Source organism: Marmota marmota, unplaced genomic scaffold (genome assembly GCF_001458135.2).
Source record: "Marmota marmota marmota unplaced genomic scaffold, marMar, whole genome shotgun sequence".
Lineage (NCBI taxonomy): Eukaryota > Metazoa > Chordata > Mammalia > Rodentia > Sciuridae > Marmota > Marmota marmota.
In genome coordinates this window covers 6,609,080-6,632,727 of record NW_026000016.1, presented here as the reverse complement: position 1 = coordinate 6,632,727, position 23,648 = coordinate 6,609,080, and the positions used below count along the sequence as shown (strand labels likewise).

At 34.2% G+C, this 23,648-nt stretch overlaps 1 protein-coding gene across 26 annotated transcripts in view; it reads right to left on the bottom strand.

The window, feature by feature from the left end:
• Pard3 (par-3 family cell polarity regulator) overlaps nucleotides 1-23,648 on the bottom strand; it is a 626,126-nt gene that overhangs the window by 234,568 nt on the left and 367,910 nt on the right. For 19 of the 26 annotated variants that reach the window (XM_048809090.1, XM_015483461.2, XM_015483455.2 and 16 more), the window contains 5 exons: nucleotides 22,089-22,228; nucleotides 19,913-20,041; nucleotides 17,521-17,559; nucleotides 6,193-6,381; nucleotides 5,259-5,429 (listed from right to left, as the gene is read on the bottom strand). In XM_048809090.1, coding sequence (XP_048665047.1) covers nucleotides 5,259-5,429; nucleotides 6,193-6,381; nucleotides 17,521-17,559; nucleotides 19,913-20,041; nucleotides 22,089-22,228 — 668 coding nt within the window. The remainder of the gene's footprint in view (nucleotides 1-5,258; nucleotides 5,430-6,192; nucleotides 6,382-17,520; nucleotides 17,560-19,912; nucleotides 20,042-22,088; nucleotides 22,229-23,648) is intronic. The other 7 variants (XM_015483448.2, XM_048809086.1, XM_015483450.2 and 4 more) reach the window with 1 other exon arrangement.

Below are 23,648 nucleotides of genomic sequence, written 5' to 3'. Positions count from 1 at the left end.
TCCAGATCATCTGAAGCATGTATATCCTGAATTCTTTATCTGACATTCCATCTGCTGCAGCTGTTACCTCTTCTAAAGTTGCGTTGACCTGCATTGCTTGTGGTCCTTTCTTTCCTTGTCTTTTCATACTGCTTGCGTATCTTTCCTGCAGGCGCGGGCGGCGGCTCTGCTCTCTCCTTATTCCAAATGGGGTGTCGTGGCTACCACGCCGGCAGGTTTCTAATTCTAAGAGGATCAAATCTAGAGAAAGAATTCCTTCTAATTCATTCTTATTCTTTGATGACTACATCCCTCAATATGGGGTCTAACTCAAAAACTCACATGGTAATATTCCCTACCAGAACTTAGAGAAGGCTTACATAAAATCACTTCTAACAGAAAACAATAAAATAACTGGAATCTATGTTAAATTTCAGTAATTTCTACAAATATTAATATCCTTAAGTTATTTAAAATCTGCATAATTCTCATACACAAGTTATTTTCAATATTAAAGGAATGATATCAGGCATTTACTCCCAGCCTCCCCCACTTTATTTCATTCTTCAACAAATTTTTCCTTTGGGGTAAGCTATACAATTTTTCTCTTTTTGCTTTGTGCATTCCAAAGCTGAAACAATGGAAAAGAATGTCAGGACTTAAAAATTCATTTCTAAAAAAAATTACAGCATCCTCCAGGAGCATACAACACAGGGAAGCCATTTCTATTTCTTTGAAAATAAACAATGATTGCTTTATGACTTTTTGGTTTTTTTTTTTTTTTTCAGTACTAGGAATTGAACTTAGGGCCTGGCACATGCTAAAAACGTGGTTCTACCACTGAGCTACATCTACAGCCCTTTTTAATTGGATTTTGAGACAGGGTCTCCTTAAGTTGTCCAAGCTAACCTTGATTCACCCCTCCCAATTGCTGGAATTATAGGCATAGGTCACTACACTGGTATAAAATGTGTTTAAAGGTAGTTAAGGAAGAGCATGAGATCTAAGAAAGAAAGCAAAGAAAATGCAGAATCTCTGCCAAAAATTCATTTTCTTACCTCGTTCAATGGTTATTTTAGAACTCTAGTCTCTAATACTAACTATGTTCTTTTTTTTTTTTTTTAATGCAACATTCTAGGGCTGTTACCGTCATCATTCATTGACATGTTGGGCCCTGGATTGATATCCATGACAGATAGATCAGAGCACAGTAGATGGACAACTTCCTGGCAGTCTCAGTATTAACAGTTCCAGTGAAAGAAACCATGATAAGTGACAGGGCTGCTGGACAAAGGTGGGTACACAGGGCCATGGAAATATTTGGGGAGAGAAAACCAAAATCGAAAGGCAACATTGAGTTTGAGAAAGGAGCACTGAGGAGCTGCAGCAGACTGCACAGAGGGAATGAAAGGGTATGGATTCCAGATCACGCACATCCTATGGGCATGTGATGGGCTCACATCTCTCCTGGAGATGCGGGAGTTCATGAAGGGATTTCAGCAGGGACTGACACGAGTATCTTGCTTTCTAGAAACATGTCCCTTACTGCAGTGCAGAGCACGAACTGAGGGAGACAGCCTGACTGTACAGAAACTTTCAGGGAAATACATCAGTGAGCTTGGGAAGATGATGGGCTCTGAATCCAAGCAATGGCAGGAAAAATGGAGAAGAGTCGGCTGGGTAGAGAAAGATTCCCAAGGCCAAAGTTAGAGACGCAGTGAAGGCACCTGAGAGCACAAGAGAGACCCCAGCTCTCTGGCTTCTATTCCTGAAGCAATGGCCATGCCTTGGGAATTAGGAACCTGAGAGACATGCCAGTGAATATGTCTGTGGGCAATTGGATGGAGGAATCTGGAGCTCCAAGAGAGTTTTAGGGGATTCATCACCAATCACCACTCGTCATAATCCCTTGATACCCACAGGAATACATGACCCTTGCACATACCAAACTCCAAGGATGCTCAAGTCCTTTTGCATAAAATGGCATAATATTTGCCTAGAACATTCTCCCATACACTTTAAATCATCTCTATTTGTAATAATGCATTATTTATGATAACGAAAATAATGTAAATGTGATATAAAGAATTGTTATACTGTATTGTTTAGGGAATAATGACCCAAAAAAAAAATCTGTACATGACCACTGCAGAGACAGTTGGTTGAATCCCTAGATGTGAAACCCATGAAGAGGGAGGGCCAACTGTGTAGGCGGTAACAGATGATCATGGAGTGGAGATTAGCAAGAGAGCAGGTAAAGCTGTGAGAAACAATAAAACCAGAAGCAGGATAAAAGAACCCTTAAAGGAAAGAGAACAGACAGACTCCAGACTCGAGTAGTAGAAAAATAGAGAGTGCAAGTAAGGAAGCATTCTGAGAATAAGGTGATAATCCTGAAAGATTGAGAAAGTAGCATCTAGCATGATAGAAGTGCTGCATTGGGACTAATGTTAGTGGAATGCAGGGTTTTAAAATGAAACCTAGAGAGGAAAGTCAACAAATAAATTTAAAGAAAACATTAAAGTAATGTGCAACACTTTCATGTGTAAGGGAAGGAAAGATGCCCAAAGTACATAAGGTTTTCTTTTGCAAATTCTCATCTTATGTACCTGAAAGTATATAAACCCTTAAAGAAGAGACAATAAAATATCTTTCTGTGATATTCTTGCAGACTGGACTACATGGGTGACAAATATACCTGGAAGGGGAGAACTCAAACACGTTATTTTGGCTCAAGGTTTATTCGTGACAGCAAGATGTCCTAGGCTTATATCAATATTTATAGTAACATAATTTACACATACTCCCCCATCAGTTCAGGGAGAAGGTTTTCCTAACCTAATATAAGCACAACAGCAGCAAAATCATGTCTTACGCCTTATGGGAAGCTGAATTGAGCTCTTCTGTCTTCATATAATTCTTTAGTTAAACCCTGTCAGGACAAAAGGCTTCTTGCTAGTATTACAAAGAAAGCACAGCACTCATGATAAGATTTTTTTGATATAATTGCTTTATAAGCTTACACTGTCCTAAGAAATAGTAATAACCAGCAATGTACGAAAATGATACCATAAGGAATATTGAATATTAAACTCTATTACTGTCTATTGCAGCTGTTCCCTTACTTAAATCATTTTCATTCACATAAATTCACACGCAGAAGTAAATGCAACACACAGATATTTCAATGGGATTCCAATTTCATGTGTTTTACAGGGCAACAGGGAATAAAATCAGTGCTTTTATCAAAACATTTTCAGGCTGGTGCAGGTTTGCTTCACTACTGTTTGGGGAACAATAGGGAATAATCTAAATGAGATGAAAATAGAATGCTGATCTCCAGTTCATTTCTGACTTAAGCTCCCCTATAACATTCGATGTTGTCTGTGAAAGAAAGTTTTGAGGTGTCACACATTTTAATATGTTTTTAAAAAGCCTAAGAAATTGATATACTGGTCAGAAAATACATGTTTGATAAGAAAAGACACCATCTATTTTATTTACTGCTGTTGTTTCTAGGATCTATTACATTTTCTGAACTATACTAGATGCTCAATAAATATCTGTTGAATGAATACTGTTCTCTGGAATTTGAAAGGAAAAAGATCTAATAAGCCAAATTGTGTCTTATAAACATATTATTGACAATTTTTCATGTAGCACTTTGTTATTGATTTGGGAAACATTAAAAACTGTTATTCAAGAATAACAGTTCAGAGGGGATGGGGCTGTGGCTCAGTGGTAGCATTTGCCTAGCATTCGTGAGGCCCTGGGTTCGATTCTCAGCACCACATATAAATAAATAAAATAAAGGTCCATTTACAACTAAATATATGTCTTTTAAAAAAATAACAGTTCAGGAAGCTGGGATGTTGTTCAGTGGTAAAGTGCTTATCTATCATGTGTGAGACCCTAGGTTCAATCACCAGCACTCAAAATAAATATATATTTATATATTAAAATAACAGATATAGTATATGTTGGCTTATTTGGGGAAGCAGATGGTCAGGCCCTTCCAGAGAATTGCCTATGTCTTTCTACACACTCCTAATTCTATACTGCAGCACTTTTTTCTCCCATTGGTGGGGATCAAACCCAGGATGCCAGGCACACTTTCAGCAAATACTGAACAGATAAATCTAGGGGTCCCTTTTCTGAATTGGGAAAAAATTCCTCCTGCTGAGAATGGAGAATGAAGAGCTACAACCCCCACTCTTGACTGGCATGACAAAGAAGCTTAGAGGCTTAGAGAGAGGACCATACTTCCTCAAACCTGTATAGCACAGACAACTAAATATCCACAGGTGCATTTCCAATTTCTGATCTCACTTCACTGTCTCTTCTTTAACAGTTCTGCTCACCTTCAGGGATTGCAAAGGGGGAACTTTTGGAACCATAGATTTCTTCTATTTTCCTTCAAAACTGACTTTCAATAAAACCTAATTTTCTACCATTTTGACTCCAATATCTCTGGAGCTCAGAGCACACCGTAGCAAAGCCTCTTTCACTCAGGGTAGTATTGATGTCATCTGGTAACACATTTAGAACCAAAATTGGTATTAAGAAGCACAAATCTTGGGCTGGGGATGTGGCTCAAGCAGTAGCGCGCTTGTCTGGCATGCTCGGGGTGCTGGGTTCCATCCTCAGCACCACATAAAAATAAAATAAAGATGTTGTGTCCACCAAAAACTAAAAAATAAATATTAAAAAATTCTTTCTCTCTCTCTCTCTTTTCTTTTTTTTTTAAAAAAGCACAAATCTCTGAAAAAGCAGCCACTCAGGTGAAAAGGGGAAACCAGGGTAGGGAAGGGGCTTCCTCCACTGACAGAAGAACAACATGGGAGAAAACCAGACTATCTTATTTCATAAGAGGCATCCCATGTAAGATAAACAAGTGAATAACAGCTGTTTCCCTTCAGAGAGAACAGTTGTATCACCACCTGGTAGAACTCAGCTTAAGAGAGCAGAAACTATGGGCTTAGAGGAGTAAGGTGTGGCCCTGTTTTCCAGAAGAGAACTCTGCTGTCTCTGGGTGCCTCAGAGATAGTGTCATCGGGTGAGTTAGAAACAGGAACATTACACTTAGAAATATTTTGATCACAATTAAGAAAACTAATCCCATTCTAATAACAAAACAATACAACTATAGCAAGCCAAGATAACGTATGGTCTTTTGAGGTAAGGTCCTGGAACCTGCCATTCTTTGTCCAATGTTAGGAAAGAAATGAGCCTTATTGTAGTTTCAGATACTAGCGCCTTTGGTGTTTTATATTTTTTACCTCATTGCACTTGCTTATTCGCCTCGCCACAATAAGCTGGATCATTCCTCGTTTATTTCCTTCAGTGGACATAGACCTTCTTAGGGTTTCCATGGCATCTTGGTTTGTCTTGCCCAACAGGGATTCTCCATTTACTGCTATCAGTTGGTCATTCACCCGCAGCCTTCCATCCTGGGAAGAAAACAGGTAAAATAAGTGGTGGTTAAATAGTCTGCTATAAAAGAAATTGCTTTCCCTTTAGTTAAAAAAAAAATAAATAAATAAAACTTAAACTAAAAATAGTGGGGGTGGGGGCTTTAATCCTAGTGGATTATGCCCAATTGAACACTAGCATAATGAAGTCTAAGCAGCCATTGTAGCCTGGGTCTATTTCAATCATTTATACATTTGTAAATCAAGTCATTATCATAATCTGTTTACCAAAATAGCATACTAATTCAAAGGACACAAAGTGATTACTTTCTTGCTTCCAGAAACACCCATAGAGATTATTTACAACCCAAGACATGTAAAAGCTCCAGGCGATTAGACAATTGCAGAGAAGTGCCCCCTTACCAAACAGCCAGGAAATTTTCTCTGCGCTGAGAAATAGAACAAGTGACCCACAAGCAGGAGAGGGAAGGGGAAAAGATTAACCTTTACTATATGCCAGGACCTATGGTAAGTCTTTGCATAGATTATCATCACTTAAGCAGCATGATTATGGGTTGTAGGTTCTGTGAGATTAAAAATGCAGAGTTGAAGTTATAGATTTCATTCCCAAATGATACAGCATTAAGATTTCTCTTAATTATTTGATCAGGAATGGGATATTGTTTAAAGAATTAAAAAATCATTCAAAAACATCTGTTAACTGAATATACTTCCTACACAGGATAGGAATTAAACATTTTTGTTAGTGGGCATATACTTGATAAAGTTGACATGCGCTTACTTTAGATGCTGCTCCACCATTAATAATGGACTTGACGAAGATTCCCAAATCTGCATGGTTCTCTTTGGACCGGTTACCTTTGACACTGACACCAAGACCAGCAGATCCTGAATCGTTAAGTGGAACTTCAAATGTAAGAAATTCCCTGGTGCCATCAGGTGTGAGAACAATATCTTCATCTTCTGCTTTCTAATAGGGGACAAAATTGCATAGCATTATATTCAAGTGTCTCTTTCTCACCATTATTGTTTTAAAGATTGCTAATGAGCAGTTCTTTAACTGCAGACCCAATATTTCCACTAAAGCTCCATGACAAGATTCATGATAGCAGTGCATCTGCACCCCCTCCAGATGATTCCTGAAACCAGCTGCTAATATTTTCAGAAACACTTATTACAATATTAAAACAAACCTAAAGCAGATTCTGAGAAAAGGAAGTCGGGGGGCTGCGGAAAGACTGGAGGCATGGAGCTTCCTAGTGTTTTAGATTTATTTTTATTACCTGTTTATATACTTTAAACCACAAGAGAAAACCAGCAACAACAGAAGTCAAAATAAATGAATATAGTTCATTTGCCCCCTTTCTCTTTTTTTGCGGGGGGGAAGAGGGGCCAGTATCAGAGATTGAATTTGGGTGCACTCAACCATAGAGCCACATCCCTCTTTTTGTATTTTATTTAGGGGCAGGATCTCACTGAGTTGCTTAGCACTTTGCTTTTGCTGAAGCTGGCTTTGAACTCATGATCCTCCTGCCTCAGCCTTCAAAGCTGCTGGGATTACAGGCGTGCGATATCGTGCCCAGCCACTTTTCTCTTCATAATAGTAATTTGCAGTGTTATTAATAGCTCCATGTCCACTATGGTGTATCTTTTTTATTTACAAACTATAATAAATCCTGATGACAAAAAGTCAGCAGAAAAAAGAATTCAGGTTTAGAGACCCTACAGAGTTTTAACCTTTGACACCTATGAGACAAAGCAGACAGAAACCCACATCTGGGGAAAAGTTTGCACAATACTATATTATGAATACAGATGATGACTATTATCAGGAAACATTTTTTAATCAATTTTTGTTTAATTTGTTACATATCAAGTATGAATTTCATAATCATAGTCACCAAGTATAAAAGACTTTTTAAATACATTTAAAATATACAAATGCTTACTCATCTCCCTTACAACAGAGAGAAATTTAATGTAATGAAACTTGTCAATGAAATATGGTGAGATGATACATTCTGTCAATAAGAAATGTTCCACTCTAGAAGAAGCAGCACTCTGCCCTCTTGATCTCCTCTTCAGTAATCTCACCAGGGCCAAAGCTCCACCTACCATCTCTCTACATGCCAGCACTCTACATAAGTTCAGTATTTCCAACCCCAGGATTGGTATGTAGCATAGACTCTTCCCATCAAAACTAAATACCTTATCCATTCCTGCAATCTATTCTTCTTTCTCCTCCTCCTCCTCTATTCCCAATTTTGAAACATTTCTTTAGTATCCAATTAGTCAATCAAACCAGATTTGCCAAATTATAATAGAAAAACAGTAGACCTATGATGGTACGTAGTATCATTTAGAAAGACTGATCTTTTAAACAGTTTTCAACTACACAATAAAAGTTGTTAGAGAGAATGGAAAATGAATTGATATCACTTTTCTTTACATCTTACCAGACAGATTTTTTAAAAATTTTCTAAGAATTAGAATCAATCTAATAATGACAAAATTATTTTTAATGGAAATTTGGAGATTTCATATGTAACTTCAGATGTGTTGATTAGATTAAATAATTTTTGGATGTACAGTACTTATCTCTAAGGATGTTTATATTATCATAATAAGCAATATGCTATTTTTAAATCTTCAAATCCTTAATAATGTCATTTGAAAAGTAATGTTTCTAATTTATTAATGTTTGATGTTAATATTTTATAGTAGGCCTTTTTCTTTTCTTTTCTGGTACTGGGGATCAAACCTCACACAACAGACAAGTGTTCTATCACTGAGCCACATTCCCAGCCCCCAGAAGTACAGTCCTTGTGCCATCTCAAAGGATTGCCTGACAGTAAGGGGAAGGGAGTTTTCAATAAAATAAGCACTATTGTTTTGGAAACATGAGTACTATGTAAGTAAGAATGAAAAACAAGTTGAGAAGATACAGGACAATAGCAATACTACCTATGCAGAAGAATCACATTTCAGCATCAAAATCCAAAGAAAGCATAACCTGCTCATTATAAAAGCATTTGTATCTTTAAAATATTCCCTGAGAACAACTGTAACTCAAATAAAATCAATGTATTAGAAATAAAGATCAAATACTCACATGAAAATATCGATAACCTATCAAACATTTATTATACAGAAGTAGCTTTATATACATATTTTCCTCTATAATCACAAAGGCTCAATTTATTTTTTATTTCTATCCATACATTAAACAGTACTAAATAATGACTTTGTGTGAATGAATAACACTACCTCTACTTAAAATCTACTATAAAAACATACCATCTGGGGCTGGTGGTGAAGCTCAGTGGTAGAAAGCTTAACAAAGGAAGGAAGGTGGGAAGGCAGGAGAGAGAAGGAGGAAGCCATGTGCAAGCACGGGTTCCCCCCCCCCCCCCCCCCGACACACACACAAAATAAATAAATAAATAAATATGTTTAAAAGTAAAATATACCACAAAGGTAGATTTTGTATTTGAAACACAAAATAGCATTAATAGCTTCAAAACACAACACTGTCCCCTTCTACTTGAAATTCAGAAGTAACTGGAACATAAATTTATTTTGTAAATCAGTATCTTTGTTTCTGAAAAAAAAAACTGAAATTGAAAAGACAGAGAGTCCTGAGATGAACACACTTAGGGGTCATCATTTATGTTTACTTGCCTCAAATCTAAAAGGTTTTTAATTATCACTTACATATATGGAGCTTTTGTTCTTTTTTTTGCATTTACTGATTTTGACATTTCCTTAACGTTTTACAGAGGCTTAAAATACTTATTTTCTTGTACTTTAAAAATAAAGACAAGGAGCTGACTAAATATATGAAGGAAAATTTTAATCAAGTTGGAATTATTTCCCAACTGCCTTACTTTGAACCCTTTTTAAAGATGACCACATAATGCATAGAGTAGTTTCATTTATTATGAAAAATGCAATATGAGAATAATCTTCCTTTTCAGCCCTCTTTATCAAGTCTTAAGTCATTATTATCATTAAAAATGTTAAAGTGAGACACTGTATGTTTCATTTGATATTTCATTATTAATCCATTTGGCTACCAACATAAGACTGAAATTAATGCCAGCTTTTAGAACTTAATTCTCTGGCAGCAAAACACTAAAAATCTGCTCTGCAAAAGCCATCTGAAATGCTACGCAACTGAGAACTTTCACAATGTCATACTAGTACAGGGATCTCTACCTTCCAAAATAAAGTAGAACCTAATTTTCTATCACTTTGTTATTTATTCCATCCACATTACGTACTTTACCAACAGTTTCTTAGGCCAAGTTCTTTCTACAGACACGCAATACATATGTTTTTCCTAATTTTCCCTTCAAGTTATTTGTGTGTGGTCATATAAATCAAGCACATGTGTCATGGGTATCTCTCATGTACATACATGTAAGTATATCTTGAAAGTTTGTTTTTTTGTTTTGTTTTGTTTTTGTTCTGTTAGTTCTTCTTTTGCCCACTTATTCACTGACATTTCTGCCTTTTAATGAACAGCAAACAAAGGGCATTTTTGCTAAACATGTAAGAAACAGGGACCCTCCTGGGTGGACATTATGAATGCTATTTACTTTCCCACTATCCTCAGAAAAGAAGAAGAATGTATATTCATACCCACAGTGAGACTGAAAAATAATCACAACTGGCCTCCACCATGGCCCAGTTTTCCTTCTTTCACCAACAACAGACCTAATATCTATGGGGACATAGCTGCCCAGAAGTGGCTCAGAGTGTATATTCAACCCATAGCACAAGCCCATCTAAAGAAAAGGCAATGACAGTTGATTATGTAAAGCAACAGAAAAATAATCACATGAAATAATAATAATCACAAAAATAATCACATGATCTTGTGTGATATACAAGGATTTTGATTACCATGATAGGAGGCAAAAGAAATATGTTCCAAATACCATAAGACCATAAAATTATAGAAGTGACCACAGAATTTGATTTGAGCCTCTGCAAAGAAATAAATGACTCAGCAAATAATTTAGCGATCTTCTATAACTCCTTGATTTCTCTCTCAACATCAGCCCTTCTCCATTGTGGAAGTTTAAATGTAAAACATGGCATCCAACAATGTTGAAAGTGTGCTGAAGTGGGCATGTAACTTGCCGTGCTGGTGAATATGTAAAAGATACATTGTGGAAGCCAATTTGATAATAAAAACCTCTATAGTTTATATGTTACCTAACCCCCAAAAAGGTTACTGTTAGTAATACAGCCTAAAAAACTGATCATCTACAAAGATTTATCAATGAGGATGATGAAATTATCATAGCTAAAAACTAAATAGACAACTTACATATATGGCATTAAGTAAATTCAGATATAACTATACAATAGAATATCAATCAGCCATTAAACTGTCTTACAAAAATATTTAGGGAAATTAAATGATATTTATGGCTAAGAAATTTTGTTTTATACTTTGGGTTTTCATAATATCCAGGACATCACTATACTGATGGGGAAAAATATTTAGTTATTAATCTCAAATGTTTACTCAAAAAAGTATTTATCTAAAGAAATATCAGACAAACACAAGCTGAGAGGCATTCTTAAGGCAATTTTCTCTTTAAAATTTAAATTTTACTTAAAGTAATTTGCTCTTAAAAATAAAACACAAAGACAAACTGAACAAATTTTTCATATTAGAGAGTTAAGTACATGAAAACTAAATGCAATCTATGTGTTTTACTGAGTTGAAAACTGAACCAGAATTCTACTCTTATTTATTATTTATTCACTTAATCTTGCATTCATTTGCACTGTAAAGGACAGTAATAGGTAGATATAGTAGTTACAATAATAATAAATCAATGCTAATTTAATGATTCTGATATTTTAATATAGTTGTATAAAAAAAAGTCCTTCAGGGCTGGGGCTCAGAGGTAGTGCACTTGTCTGGCATGTGTGAGGCACATTAAAATATATATATATATATATATATATATATATATATTTTTTTTTTAAAGTCCTTTGTTCTTAGCACATACACTACACATAATCATTATGATTTCCTTAAAATCATGAAAATATCTTTCTACTTTAATTTTGAAATAAGATTGTTTTAAAATGAGTTTGCATCAAGATTTTAAGGACTAGAGATAGAACACATTTTATAAGCAACAACACTGATGCACAAAACCAAACCATGAAGGTCAACATGATTTGTGTATGTTAGTTTCTTCAACAGAAACTAAAATTAAGGGGCTGGGGTTCTGGAGCTCACTGGTAGAACACTTGCAGTGCACATGTGAGGTACTGGGTTCAATCCTTAGCACCACATAAAAATAAATAAATAAAATAAAGGTATTGTGGCCATCTACAACTAAAAATATGTAAAAAAAAAAAAACCCCTAGAGTTTTGAATATTTCCACATGCATTAACTATTATTAAAATTAATTCACATTATAGGCCTAAAAAAGTGTTTAGTTTATAAATCTGAAGAGTTCCAGATGAAGAGGAATTGACTAACAAATTTATTCCCTAATAAGCATTTGTTTTGCCTGGCTCAACTCTTAAGTTATGGTAGGATAAAACACGGGGGCCTACACTTGATCTACTGTAACTATTAGTTAAATGGAACCTATTAATGACCATGCTTACTGACTCCAAGCTCATTAGATTTCAAAACTGAGGCTATAAACTTTCTGAAGTTACCCTATGAATATGTCCCCTGATCTTCAAGGAAGGTCTCAAGAAATCCCTAATATATTCCTGAGGTTTTTGTAGAAAAAGCCCAATAACTCATTTTAAAATGCATTTTGAATTCTTAAAATTCAAGTGTGTCACACCTTATTTTTATGGTCTAGTATTGTCTCTAAACTGTATTATGTTTTAAAGTTCTACTTTTACCCAACATCAGTCAATCTACTTAGCATACAGCTATAAGATTTTAGGGTTATCATTAAGAGTTCTTGGGGTCACACATTTTATAAACAGCAACACTGATGCACAAAACCAAATCATTGAGGTCAACATAATTTGTGTATGTTAGTTTCTTCAAAGGGGTCAAAGCAAGTATATATTAATCTATTTGAAGCATGGGAAAGAATCGGACATTTTGATAAGTTAAGGCCTCATAATAAATTCACATTATTGTGGTGGTTAATTTTAGGTGACAATGTAAATGGTGTTTTGGATGAGAGTAACATTTAAAGCAATGAAATCTGAGTAGACTGCCCTCCATAATGGGGTTGGGCATCATCGAGTCAGCTGAAGGCCTAAAAGGAACAGAAACACCAGCCTCCCTGAGCAAGAATTCTTCAGCTGACTGTCTTTATTCTTCATCTTATCATTGGCTCCCTTGGGGCTCTACCTTGCCTGCCTTGAGAGTGGAATTATATCATCTCCTCTCAAGTTTTCAGCCACTCAACCCACTCTGCCAATGTGAACTTGCCAGCCTCCATAATGGCATGAGCCAGTTTCATATAACAACACACACACACACACACACACACACACACACACACACATTCTCATTCTCATTCTCTCTCTCTCTCAACCCTAAAACTCCCAAATAATATCAAGTCCAATCCAGATATCCATATGAATTCCATACCAAGTGAAAAATCTATTCCCTACCAAGTAAATAAATTTCATAGACTTTCAAAAGAAAAGGAACTCATCCAGGACATGGAGCATGAGGCTTTGGACCTTTGCTAAAGAATTCAGCTTTCTATCCAATTTGAATGGGTAGCCTTAACAAGATTCTAATCTCCTACCCCTAGTAACTTGTCCATTGCTAGGAAGATATACAGGAATTTTTTATCTTGGAAATTCAAAGGTCTACCAGACATTGACCCTATTCATCAAATCTTAATAATGTTTTATTTCTCAAACTAAATCAGCTGTAGGTAACTAACATAACTGATAAATTCATTGAACTTTTACTTGGGATAAATGCTGGAGCTAGGTATTATAGGGCATCTGTTCTCAAGATGCTTGAAATCACAAGGAAGTATAAAGGTTAAAGCAAGACAAAATCATTCTACAAATAAAAATAATAGAAACAAATATGATAAAGAATCAAAAAGGCAGAGAACTCTACATCTGGTCTGGGAAAGCCATATGAAACAGTAGGACTTTCAAGTTCCCATGGTCCATAAGGACAGGCAAAGGGGAGAGTAGTACAAGTAAGGAGAGGGTATCTGCAAGGTCAGTCAACAAAGTGGGAAAGGACAAAAGTGACTGTGGATCAGTGAACAGAAATCACCAATACGGAGCCCATGTCCCAATAGTGTCTACATATAATCCATTCCTAATATAAAAAAATTAAAAGGGATCTCTTCTCAACATGATGACTAATAAGATGTCATATAAACATGGAATTATTTTATTTTAATAAAATTCAATCATGTTTGTTGACATAACATGTGAAACTCATTACCTTACATATAAGTAGATATTTACTTATTTTTTTAAATTCCAGATACCAAATTGTTTCACAATAACCAATACTGAGGAGAAGCGAATTTTGCCTTGCAGATTCTGGAGTAAGACAACATGAGTTTATTCCTGCTCCAAGATTTAAAGCATCCTAAATTTAATTCTTTTTTCTCCTGTTTTACAAAGGATAATATTACTAAGTCACAGACATAATAAAGATAAAATAACATAATGTACATAAAGAGCTTAGCACAAAAGGGAAAATCACAACAGATAAATGAATGTCAGTCATTAACGGCACTGTAATGTTACAAGCAATGTTCAAAACATGCAAGGGGTAACCAACTTCTTTTCTATGAGCCTGAATAAATCATATGTTACTCTAGACAGCAATAATATACGTCTTTCAAGAGAAAGAGAGAGAAAAAAAAGATACAACTCCACCACAGGTAATTTTCCTGTGGTTTAAAGAGGATACACCATGTTTTCTTCCTAAATCAACCCTAAGGAATGAGTATTGGGAATTAAGACTCAGATTTGTTGTAAAATCATTGATATATTTGCCCCTCTCACTAGGTTGGAGGGGTATAATTTAGGATTTCACTAACCTAGCCTCCAAAAAAAAGAAAACCAATAAAAAGAGTAAAGTCTTAACATGGAGTTTTTCTTGAGTTCCGCTATGTGTCAAGCATTGGCAATATTTTAAGTTCATGAAAAAGACTTTTGCCAGAAAAAGATACAAAGAAAGGCAAAGATTCAGCCTCCACCAATTTATTTAAACATTAAATATTTTATAATTCAAAATGTTTTTGTATAGCCAGAGTTTAAAGAGAAACACAAATATAAAAGGACATATAAATTAAGAAGCAAAAATCTTTGTTGGAATTTAAAACTATGCTTTTGATTTAGTTTGGAAAACTTCTATTAGGAAAAAAGAGGTTTCCATTTACAATCAGAAGGCAGATACAAATATATATACCCTACTTATTTCTTTATCACAACTATATGTTGCTCTGACGTGCGATTAAGAACACACAGGCTGGTGGATTGAACTGGCCCTTGAATCTCTTTTTCTTTTTGGTACCAGAGATTGAACCCATAAGCACCTTACCATTGAACTACATTCCCAGCCCTTTTCATTTTGTTATTTTCAGGCAGGGTCTAAATTGCTGAGCATCTCCCTAAATTACTAAGGCTGGCCTTGAACTTGTGATCCTCCTGCCTCAGACTCCTGATTCATTGGGATTACAGGATTCTTTGTCACCAGACCTGGTGGTCCTCATATTTTAAGGAAGGATCACAGGTAAACTTGCTTTTTTGCCTTTAGTGAACAAAAAGTTTGTGGCAAACCATCAGTTTCCTCAAGAGGACTGATTACATGTTTGGAAAGAACATGACTATTATTACTTGTTACACCATTATTTCCTATCTTAGAATGTTAGAAGTTAAAATATGTTGATTATGTGGGAAGTCAATCTATTTCCCAAAAAGTTCTATGCTGCTAAGATAGAACCACAAAGGAATGGCACTTCACACAAGGATCACAATGAAAATACTTACCTCTTCAGCTTGCAACTGTTTTAGGATGTAGTTATTGATATACCAAAAAAAGTATGTGTGTGTATACACACACACACACACACACACACAAATCTATATACATACATAGATAGATCTTTTTCTCTTGACACACATGTAATCACATCCTGATAAACTCATTCTAATTTGAAAATATCATTGGTCAAAAAATGCAATTAATACACCTAATCTACTACACATCATAACTTACTCTAGCCTACTTTAAATGTGTTCAAAATATTTACAAAAGCCTGCATTTGGGCAAAATCATCTTTAACACAAGACCTATTACATAAAATGTGCTGAATAGCTCCTGTAACTTATTGAATAATATGCTGAAAGTGAAAAAATGAATGGTTGGCATAGGTATGTTTTTTGCACGATTGTTAAATTAAAAAATACTAAGAACTCTTATAGATGGTGTGTGTGTGTGTGTGTGTGTGTGTGTAATCTGTCAATTCATCATTCTCATACAGGCATTCATTACACAAAGAAATTTTCATATAATTTCTTTCAAAAAAAAGTCTAATACTTTTTTAGGTTAAAATTTATATGGAACCGGGATTTACTTTCATGTACACCAAGAGGAAGAAATCTAACTTTTTAAAGTGAACGTCAAGCTGGAGGTGCAGCTAAGTGGTAGAGCACGTGCTTAGCAGATACAAGGCTCTGGGTTCAATTTCCGGCACCAAAAAAGAAAATATTTAATTTTACAAAGTGACTGGCCAACTGTTATAAACACTAAGTGACACATATTTTACCACTAAAAGATAAAATGCCATCTTTAAGATACATGCACATACATATACATACCATGTTTGTTTTCATAATTGCCAATCTGTTTGAAATGATCTACTTGTATATTCCTATAGTGATACAAAGCTGATTTAAATCCTTGGCTTTATATTATACACTGCCACAATTTCTGTCTTTTCAAATAATATAAATTATTCTCATACTTCACTTTAGTCTTTATAAGCAATCTGTTCAATTTCCCCTCATCCCTAGACTACATTCCCAACAGGCAATTACCACTGTGGTTTTGACCTATCTGTTTCACAAACAAAAATGTAAGTCTACTACTTTTACAACCCAAATTTATGTGTTGAGAATGTGTAATATTCTCAATGTGCTTTAGTGATTTAACTCTGAAGTTGAATTGTCATCCATTTTTAGAATAATTAAATATTCAAAAATAACATTCCATTTGTTTATTAGTTCAAAGTTCCTTGCTTATGAATTTATACAAAATGTCAAACCTATTAATTACATTACTCAAATTCTTTATAAAGTCTCACTTTTTTGCCTTACTTAACATGACAACTTTTGGAAAGATATGTATTAAGGTTACCCTCTGTGGATATGGTTTTGTTAAATTTTATATATATAATAGTTTGATAATGATATGTGGTTATGCTATGTTGTTTGATATACAAAAGATCCTGATTGTTAGAATTTCTACACAATAATATTATATGTCAATATAATACACCCTCTCTATTTGCCCCATGTACATTATGGCAGAGACTGACAGGAAAATCCCAACATTTCTGTGCTAATGCTTCCTGCCAGCCTGAATCAGATCCATCTTCTAAACATGACACAACTACATTTTCATTTTAATCTGAGTTGCCAGTACTTGAATTTTATTAAGAGAAATTTCCCCCTTTATAGTTATTATGACAACTGTGTTTAGCCCAATTGCTGACATATCATTTCAAATTTTACTCCTTAAAATACATTTTTATTTTATTCACTTAGTTTTGCTTTATTCTAGCTTATTTTTTCAACTTTTTTACCTTTTTTTCTCCATTTGATAGCAACAGAGTATTTCACAACTAGTGAAATACATTGCATATCTATCCAACTACTAACCTCACCAAGTCTTAATGAGTAATAGGAAAATAATCTCTCTTTTCTATTCCTATCTGACCAAAAATAATCTAAAGTATCCTCTATATGGGGTAGTAACCATGAATCATTTAAAAATAAGACCACTTTGGGAAAAAAGGCAGGACAAGTTACTTCATGTTTAATTAGTAAGAAGTTAGTTCCGTTTATCTTTCCAACGTCTCTGCATCCTACAAAAGATAAAGCTCTTACCGTTTCTTTTGGAATCTGCATCTGGCTTGGCTCTGCATTCTAGAAGAATCGAAGAAAAATATAAATACAGACTGACCAAAGCCATCTTCAACACACAGGGACACAAAGTTTTATTTTAATGGATATTTTGCTGGTTCTCAAAATCTACCAACTAGATGAAGGGTGATTATATTATGGTTGATGGATTTCTCTGTCTCCCAAACTTTCACTGATGTGTGTGGTGTTTGTGTGGGAGTTTTTAGAAACTTTTCTAAATAAAACTTTTACTTGGTCATTCTTAGAACATCATAAATGTATTACTGGCAGGAAAACAAATCTCAAAGTTCCTTCCTAATCATGGCACCGTTTCTAATTTTGCTTCTTAATTTTTTCAACCAAATCTAGGTTTTAAGGTATTGGATCATTCCATAACTAGACAGATAAATCAGTCTGAACCACAGTCTGAACCACAACTTCATACTTTAAAATGTTACACAGGGAATAAACACACTATTCTTTTCATCTAATATAGAGTACTTACAAGGTTGGTTCTTGGGGTGATTTTTTAAATTTATTTATTTTTTAAGGGCACAAACTAATAAAAGTATTCAGACTAAGACTTGCAGAAGTGAAACACAGAAATCCTCAACAGAGGAAAAGAGTTACACTAATTGGATTCAAAGATCAGCATTAAGTGCACCCACCCACCCTTTAACTTAAGTTTTCAGAATTTTATTCTTTTAAATCGTGAAAGGCAGCTGCAACATACATAATGGACTGACTGACGGCCTACTGGCTCGTTCCTTAATGAAAAGCTCACAAGCAATAAATTAAATAACCAAGGGGGGAAAAAAAACAACAAGAGGCAGCAGACGGGAAAAACAGAAGCCTGAGAGATCAAAATTGGACCAGAAGAACCTGAATAACCTTGGGCTGTCTATACGTTGGCACTCACTCTGAGAAGGCTGCTGAAGAGCAGTGTGGAAGCTTTGGCAGTCTAATGATGCTAACTATCATGGCTTGGATACACCCAGGAAGAATTAAAGCTTCATCAAATCACATGGAAAGCTTAGTTGTTGTTTTGGTAAGTGCTCATTTACAATTTAATAGAGACATCTCCAGATTTAGGATCAGGTGGCATTTTAAGCACAAAATTGGATAACAGTGGGGGGAACATGGAAAACTGAATTTAAATTGAGGAATAATGCATTAAACATTTTTAAATATAAAGAAGCTTTCATAATTTATTCAAAATCATCCTAAAACAAAAGTGTTCACTTTTCAACCCCTATCACCATATGAAATTTCCACAAAATCACAGAGAGTGTTAGGACCAAGGGATGCAAAATTAATGACTGAAAAGAAACTCTATTTTAAATAACTATTTATATGAATATATGTAATTCATATGGAAAACAAAAATACTTATTGATAAGCAAAGAAAAATTTTGTCAACAATGATGCATCCATACATGAGTTATAACCTAAGAGAATTAGGTCTATATGATCAATTTGGGAACTGTACCTTAAAACCTTGCCAAATTTATACACAGTAATTTACCTTTAGATGAAATAACAGGCTAGCTCAAAAAGATGTCAAATATTCTAACCAGGTACAAACTGTTTTGAAACATTTTAAATACCACTTATGTTTGAAATAAAGCAATTTTCTCACCACATAAAAAAGAAAAGGCAATTTCTCCAATCATGTCATTTTTATATGTAATTGAAACATTGTACTTTCTGAAGAAAAAACATTCAGAACAATGTATATTTAATATATGTATTTCATTCACACCAATGCCATGTAAATGTTTCTAATAATTGAACTTATTGATGTAAGTAGTGAAAGTAAAGTAGATTTGTTCCAAACAAATGACTTTTTATTTCATTTATGTCATTCCAAACAATGTGATCTTTTTGGTCATTAATAACCCTGAGACTTATTGACAGTTAGGTCTTCTTATTTTCAGTAATTTTTTTCAAGAAACTCCTTTTCATATGTGACCATCTACATTTGGCTAAGCTACTAAGAAAATATGAAATTTTGTCATGTGCCGGGGAGAAGATGGCAAGCTTTTGATGACAGCCTTTGGAGTGACAGTTATGAGATCACTGATGTCTTTATTCAACTGGTTCATCTGAAAGTGAATAATGATAAATATTTGATGTCCTGGAAAATACCCCTACAATCTGTTTTTAAATATCCTAATGTTCATTATTGTGGATATCCATTTCCAAGTCAGAGTAGGGAAGACAAAAAAAATGCTTATATTAAGTTAGGGATAGAAAGAAATATAAAATAAAGAAATTCCTTAGAAACTGTCTCCATAAACATTCACCATCAGGTAGCTAACCCAGATCCCTGGCTCATGTACATCAGAAATCTTTCATGTGCTCTAAATTTACACACCAGTTCCCTTGGGTGAAAGGCGTCTTCCTGGCGAAAGACCAGAAGGCTCACAGTCCCTTCCATCTTGGTGCTTCTTAACAGGGAAACAACTTCCTCTTGGGATTTGCCTGCTAAATCTACTCCATTTACCTAAAAACAAATAAAAAATTTTCAGTTGCAATCCTGTACAGATTGTTAACAGAAGACACATGTTTTAGAATTGACCATATTTGGTATAAAATATAACTTATTTCATGCTAAATTCTGCCATGACCTGGTTATCACTAAGCTTATATGATTAAAAAAAAACAAAAAAAAAAACCCTAGGCCAGATATCTAGAAGAATGCTAGGAAGTAATAAATCTTTCAGTGCACATCAATAAAACAAAAGCTACAAGCACTAGGAATTAACAAGCAACAAGTAATAAACGAAAACATCTAAAATGCCAAGTCAATACAAATCTTGACTTTGAACTGATATTTTAATGGTCTTGTGTATCACTGTTTTTCTCGTATTAAAATAAAACAGTATTACTCTGATAAGAAGCAGAAAAAATAGAAAATAGAAAATAATTTGGCATAAATATTTTAAGTTTCAGGAAAGTAATAATGAAGAAAAAAATTATGCTTAAAATGTAAAACATCAAACATTACAGAAGAATCACTACAAGATAATGATAATTTTGAAATGAAAGCAATATTTCTTCTCAATTGTTTCCATGTTATAAGAAAATTCTAGTAGGAAAAAGTGAATTGGAATAACCCATTCTCCTGGAATCTCACTGATTTATCTCACAAGAAGTATAACATCAGTTTTAGAAAGCACTTTATACTTGACAAAATAAGAACATAAGTTTCTTTCAAAATACTTTCATATTATTTATTTTGGACAGAAATAATGTTATTCATGGAAAATAAGTATATTACTTAAATTTTAATATCAAATTTTTCCTGTGGTTAAAATATGTTTTGAAACTTGGCCCTTGCTACTAAAACCTTTGTCTACAGCTCAACAGGACTAATTTTAAGGAATTGCAGGAAACAGGTGATAATAGGTTCAAAGAAAACTGAAAAAAAATCTAGATAAAAGAGAAAAAAATGAATCCATTAATATTTTTTTCTTTGTAAGATTCCAAATATTCAGATACTCAGAAAAAAACTGAGTCTGCCAAATTTTCACCATTATATGAATGCAACTATTAGATATCCGATTTCACACCAGTGGGGTGGGAAACATGCAAATGTAAAGTTTCAGATTTAAGGCAAAGCTGACAGCTATAGAAAATCAAGTCCAACTCAGAATATATACAGCTTCCAGGCCATTCCAATTGCTCAAAAAGACAAGCAAAAGCTTTTGTAATGTTGTAAAAGTGAAGAAATTATGAAAAAAAGAGACTTAAAAATAAAGTGATTACTAAGAAAGACAAGGAGCAAGATTGCAAGAGGGAAGAGGAAGGAGAAGGAGAAGCACAGAAGCTGGGGTGCAGCTCAGTGGTAGTGCTCTTGCCTGGCCCCAGATTACATCTCCAGCAACACACACACACACACACACACACACACACACACACGAAAGAAAGAACTTTAGCATATGTTTTCTACAGAAAACACTAGGAAAAACAGCCAATAAAATATCCTGTTTCTCCATTTGTCTCTCCCTTTTATCCCTACAGGAACAAATATTTCCACAGACAGAAATTATATACATGTATATATTTCTAGGATGGCTTCAAATACCAATGAACCAAAAAAACATGAAGTACAGGAAGAAAATTTTCAGAAACTGTTTTATTATTGGACTTTTGCATCTCACTTCATTCTCCACACTGCATTTCAAACTTGTTCCTTTCTTCAAGACACACTGATTTTATTTATTTATCTCTGCTCTGATTAAAAAGTAGATTTTTTTTAAAAAAGCATAGCCATGCCAGACAGAACTATAAAGCCCTCTAGAAATACAAACTTATAGATATGGTACTTATACATAATAAGATATCACTTTATTTCATAAACAAAATGTATGTATAACTCTGTTAGATAAAGTGGGAAAACCTGAGGTAGAACAGAAATACATGGTTTGGGGATGCACACTTCTGCACAAATACATAATATCCATTTTATGAAAATACTTTACAAGTTGACTCTTGAAAACATAACTTTTCAGGAATGATGGAACACAGTACCTAGAAAAGTCACTCACCTCTATGAGTCTATCTCCTGCCTTCAATCTACCATCTTGAATGGCAGCACCTCGGGGGAGGATGTTTTTCACATAAATTGGAGCTGAGCCACCTATTGTGACATCTCGTGAAGTGATGCTGAATCCCAAACCTTCGGTACCTAAACATGAAAGAAAATTTTTAAACTGAAATGAAGTATCTTGAATGTTACACGTGTACACACTCATGTATACATATTTACATAAGGAGTTTGTTATTCTCTACCTCAACTTAAAGATTTGTAATTTTCACAATGCCCAACATTTTCTCTAATACTTAAAAAGGTGTAATAATTTTTCGAGGTAGACTACTATTATATTTTTTTCACGTTAACTGACATTAAGATTTAAATGGTTTACCTATCGAAAATCACTCATCTAAAAAGAAATGGCAATCTTCTCAAAAACAGAGGAAGGTTTTAGCACACAAATATGCTTGCTGAAAGTTTTCAAGTCCATCTTAAGTCTTTAAGTATCAAATAAATTAAATTGCTTTACGAGAACAAAGAAAAAAACTTTTGTGAAAACCCATGGTAGCTAAATAATCTAATATTATTGTGCAAGAATGATATCCAGTTTTGAAAAGTAAAAGGTAGAAGCAAAGGAGAAAAAGAAAATGTTCAGTGAGATGAGAATAATGAAATGAGAAATATTTCTAGATACATGTAAGAGATTCTCCCCAAACTACAAGAACAACCACAATAACAGCTATTTACTAAGCGAATGAACTGCATTACTTTTGTCAATTAATTGGAAGAGAACTTAACAAAAGATTACATAGTTACCACTTATATTCCCTGCTCCCCCACCCCCGGCCACCAAAGGCAAATTATTCACTGAATGATTCACCTCAGACCATGGCCACCAAATCTAAAGTTCACCCTATAATGCTGAAAGGTACTAAAATTAATGAGGCATTTATAATTTAGTTTCTTGATTTCTATAATTCTCACTTCTTTAGCAGATTTCTTGACAAACGATCTATATAAGTTCCATACAGGGTCTAAAAGCGCTGTATGTCATGAGAATGACCATGCAATAAGCCAAAATGTGGCAAGGAAAAAACCCTCGAACATAATGACAAACTTCTAATCAATCAGAATTTATTATAATAAAATTTTTTATATAACAAAAATAATGAGTAATAGCTAAACATTTTTAAAACCTTAATTCGTAGGATATTAGTTTCATTTTCATAATATTAGAGAAGATACTTGCTCATTATGAGAGTATAGTGCTCTATAAACTTAAAAAATCTAGAGTACATTAATTTAATGCAGGATTCAGTACAAAATTATAATAAAAAGTATAACATTAGATGTTATAACGATGAGCAAATAGAAATGTGAATTAAAGAAGAAAGAAAGCAGAAATAAATACTTGATTATACCAGTAACAATACCCACCATAAATATTCTGTAGTTAAAACAAAATATTCATTTACTTCTAGTCTGAAACCACATTAACGTGCCTAGACAGTTAATGTTTTAAGTCTTCAGTGCAGAAGATTTGAATGGCATATTGTCTATAAGAAATTTTCCT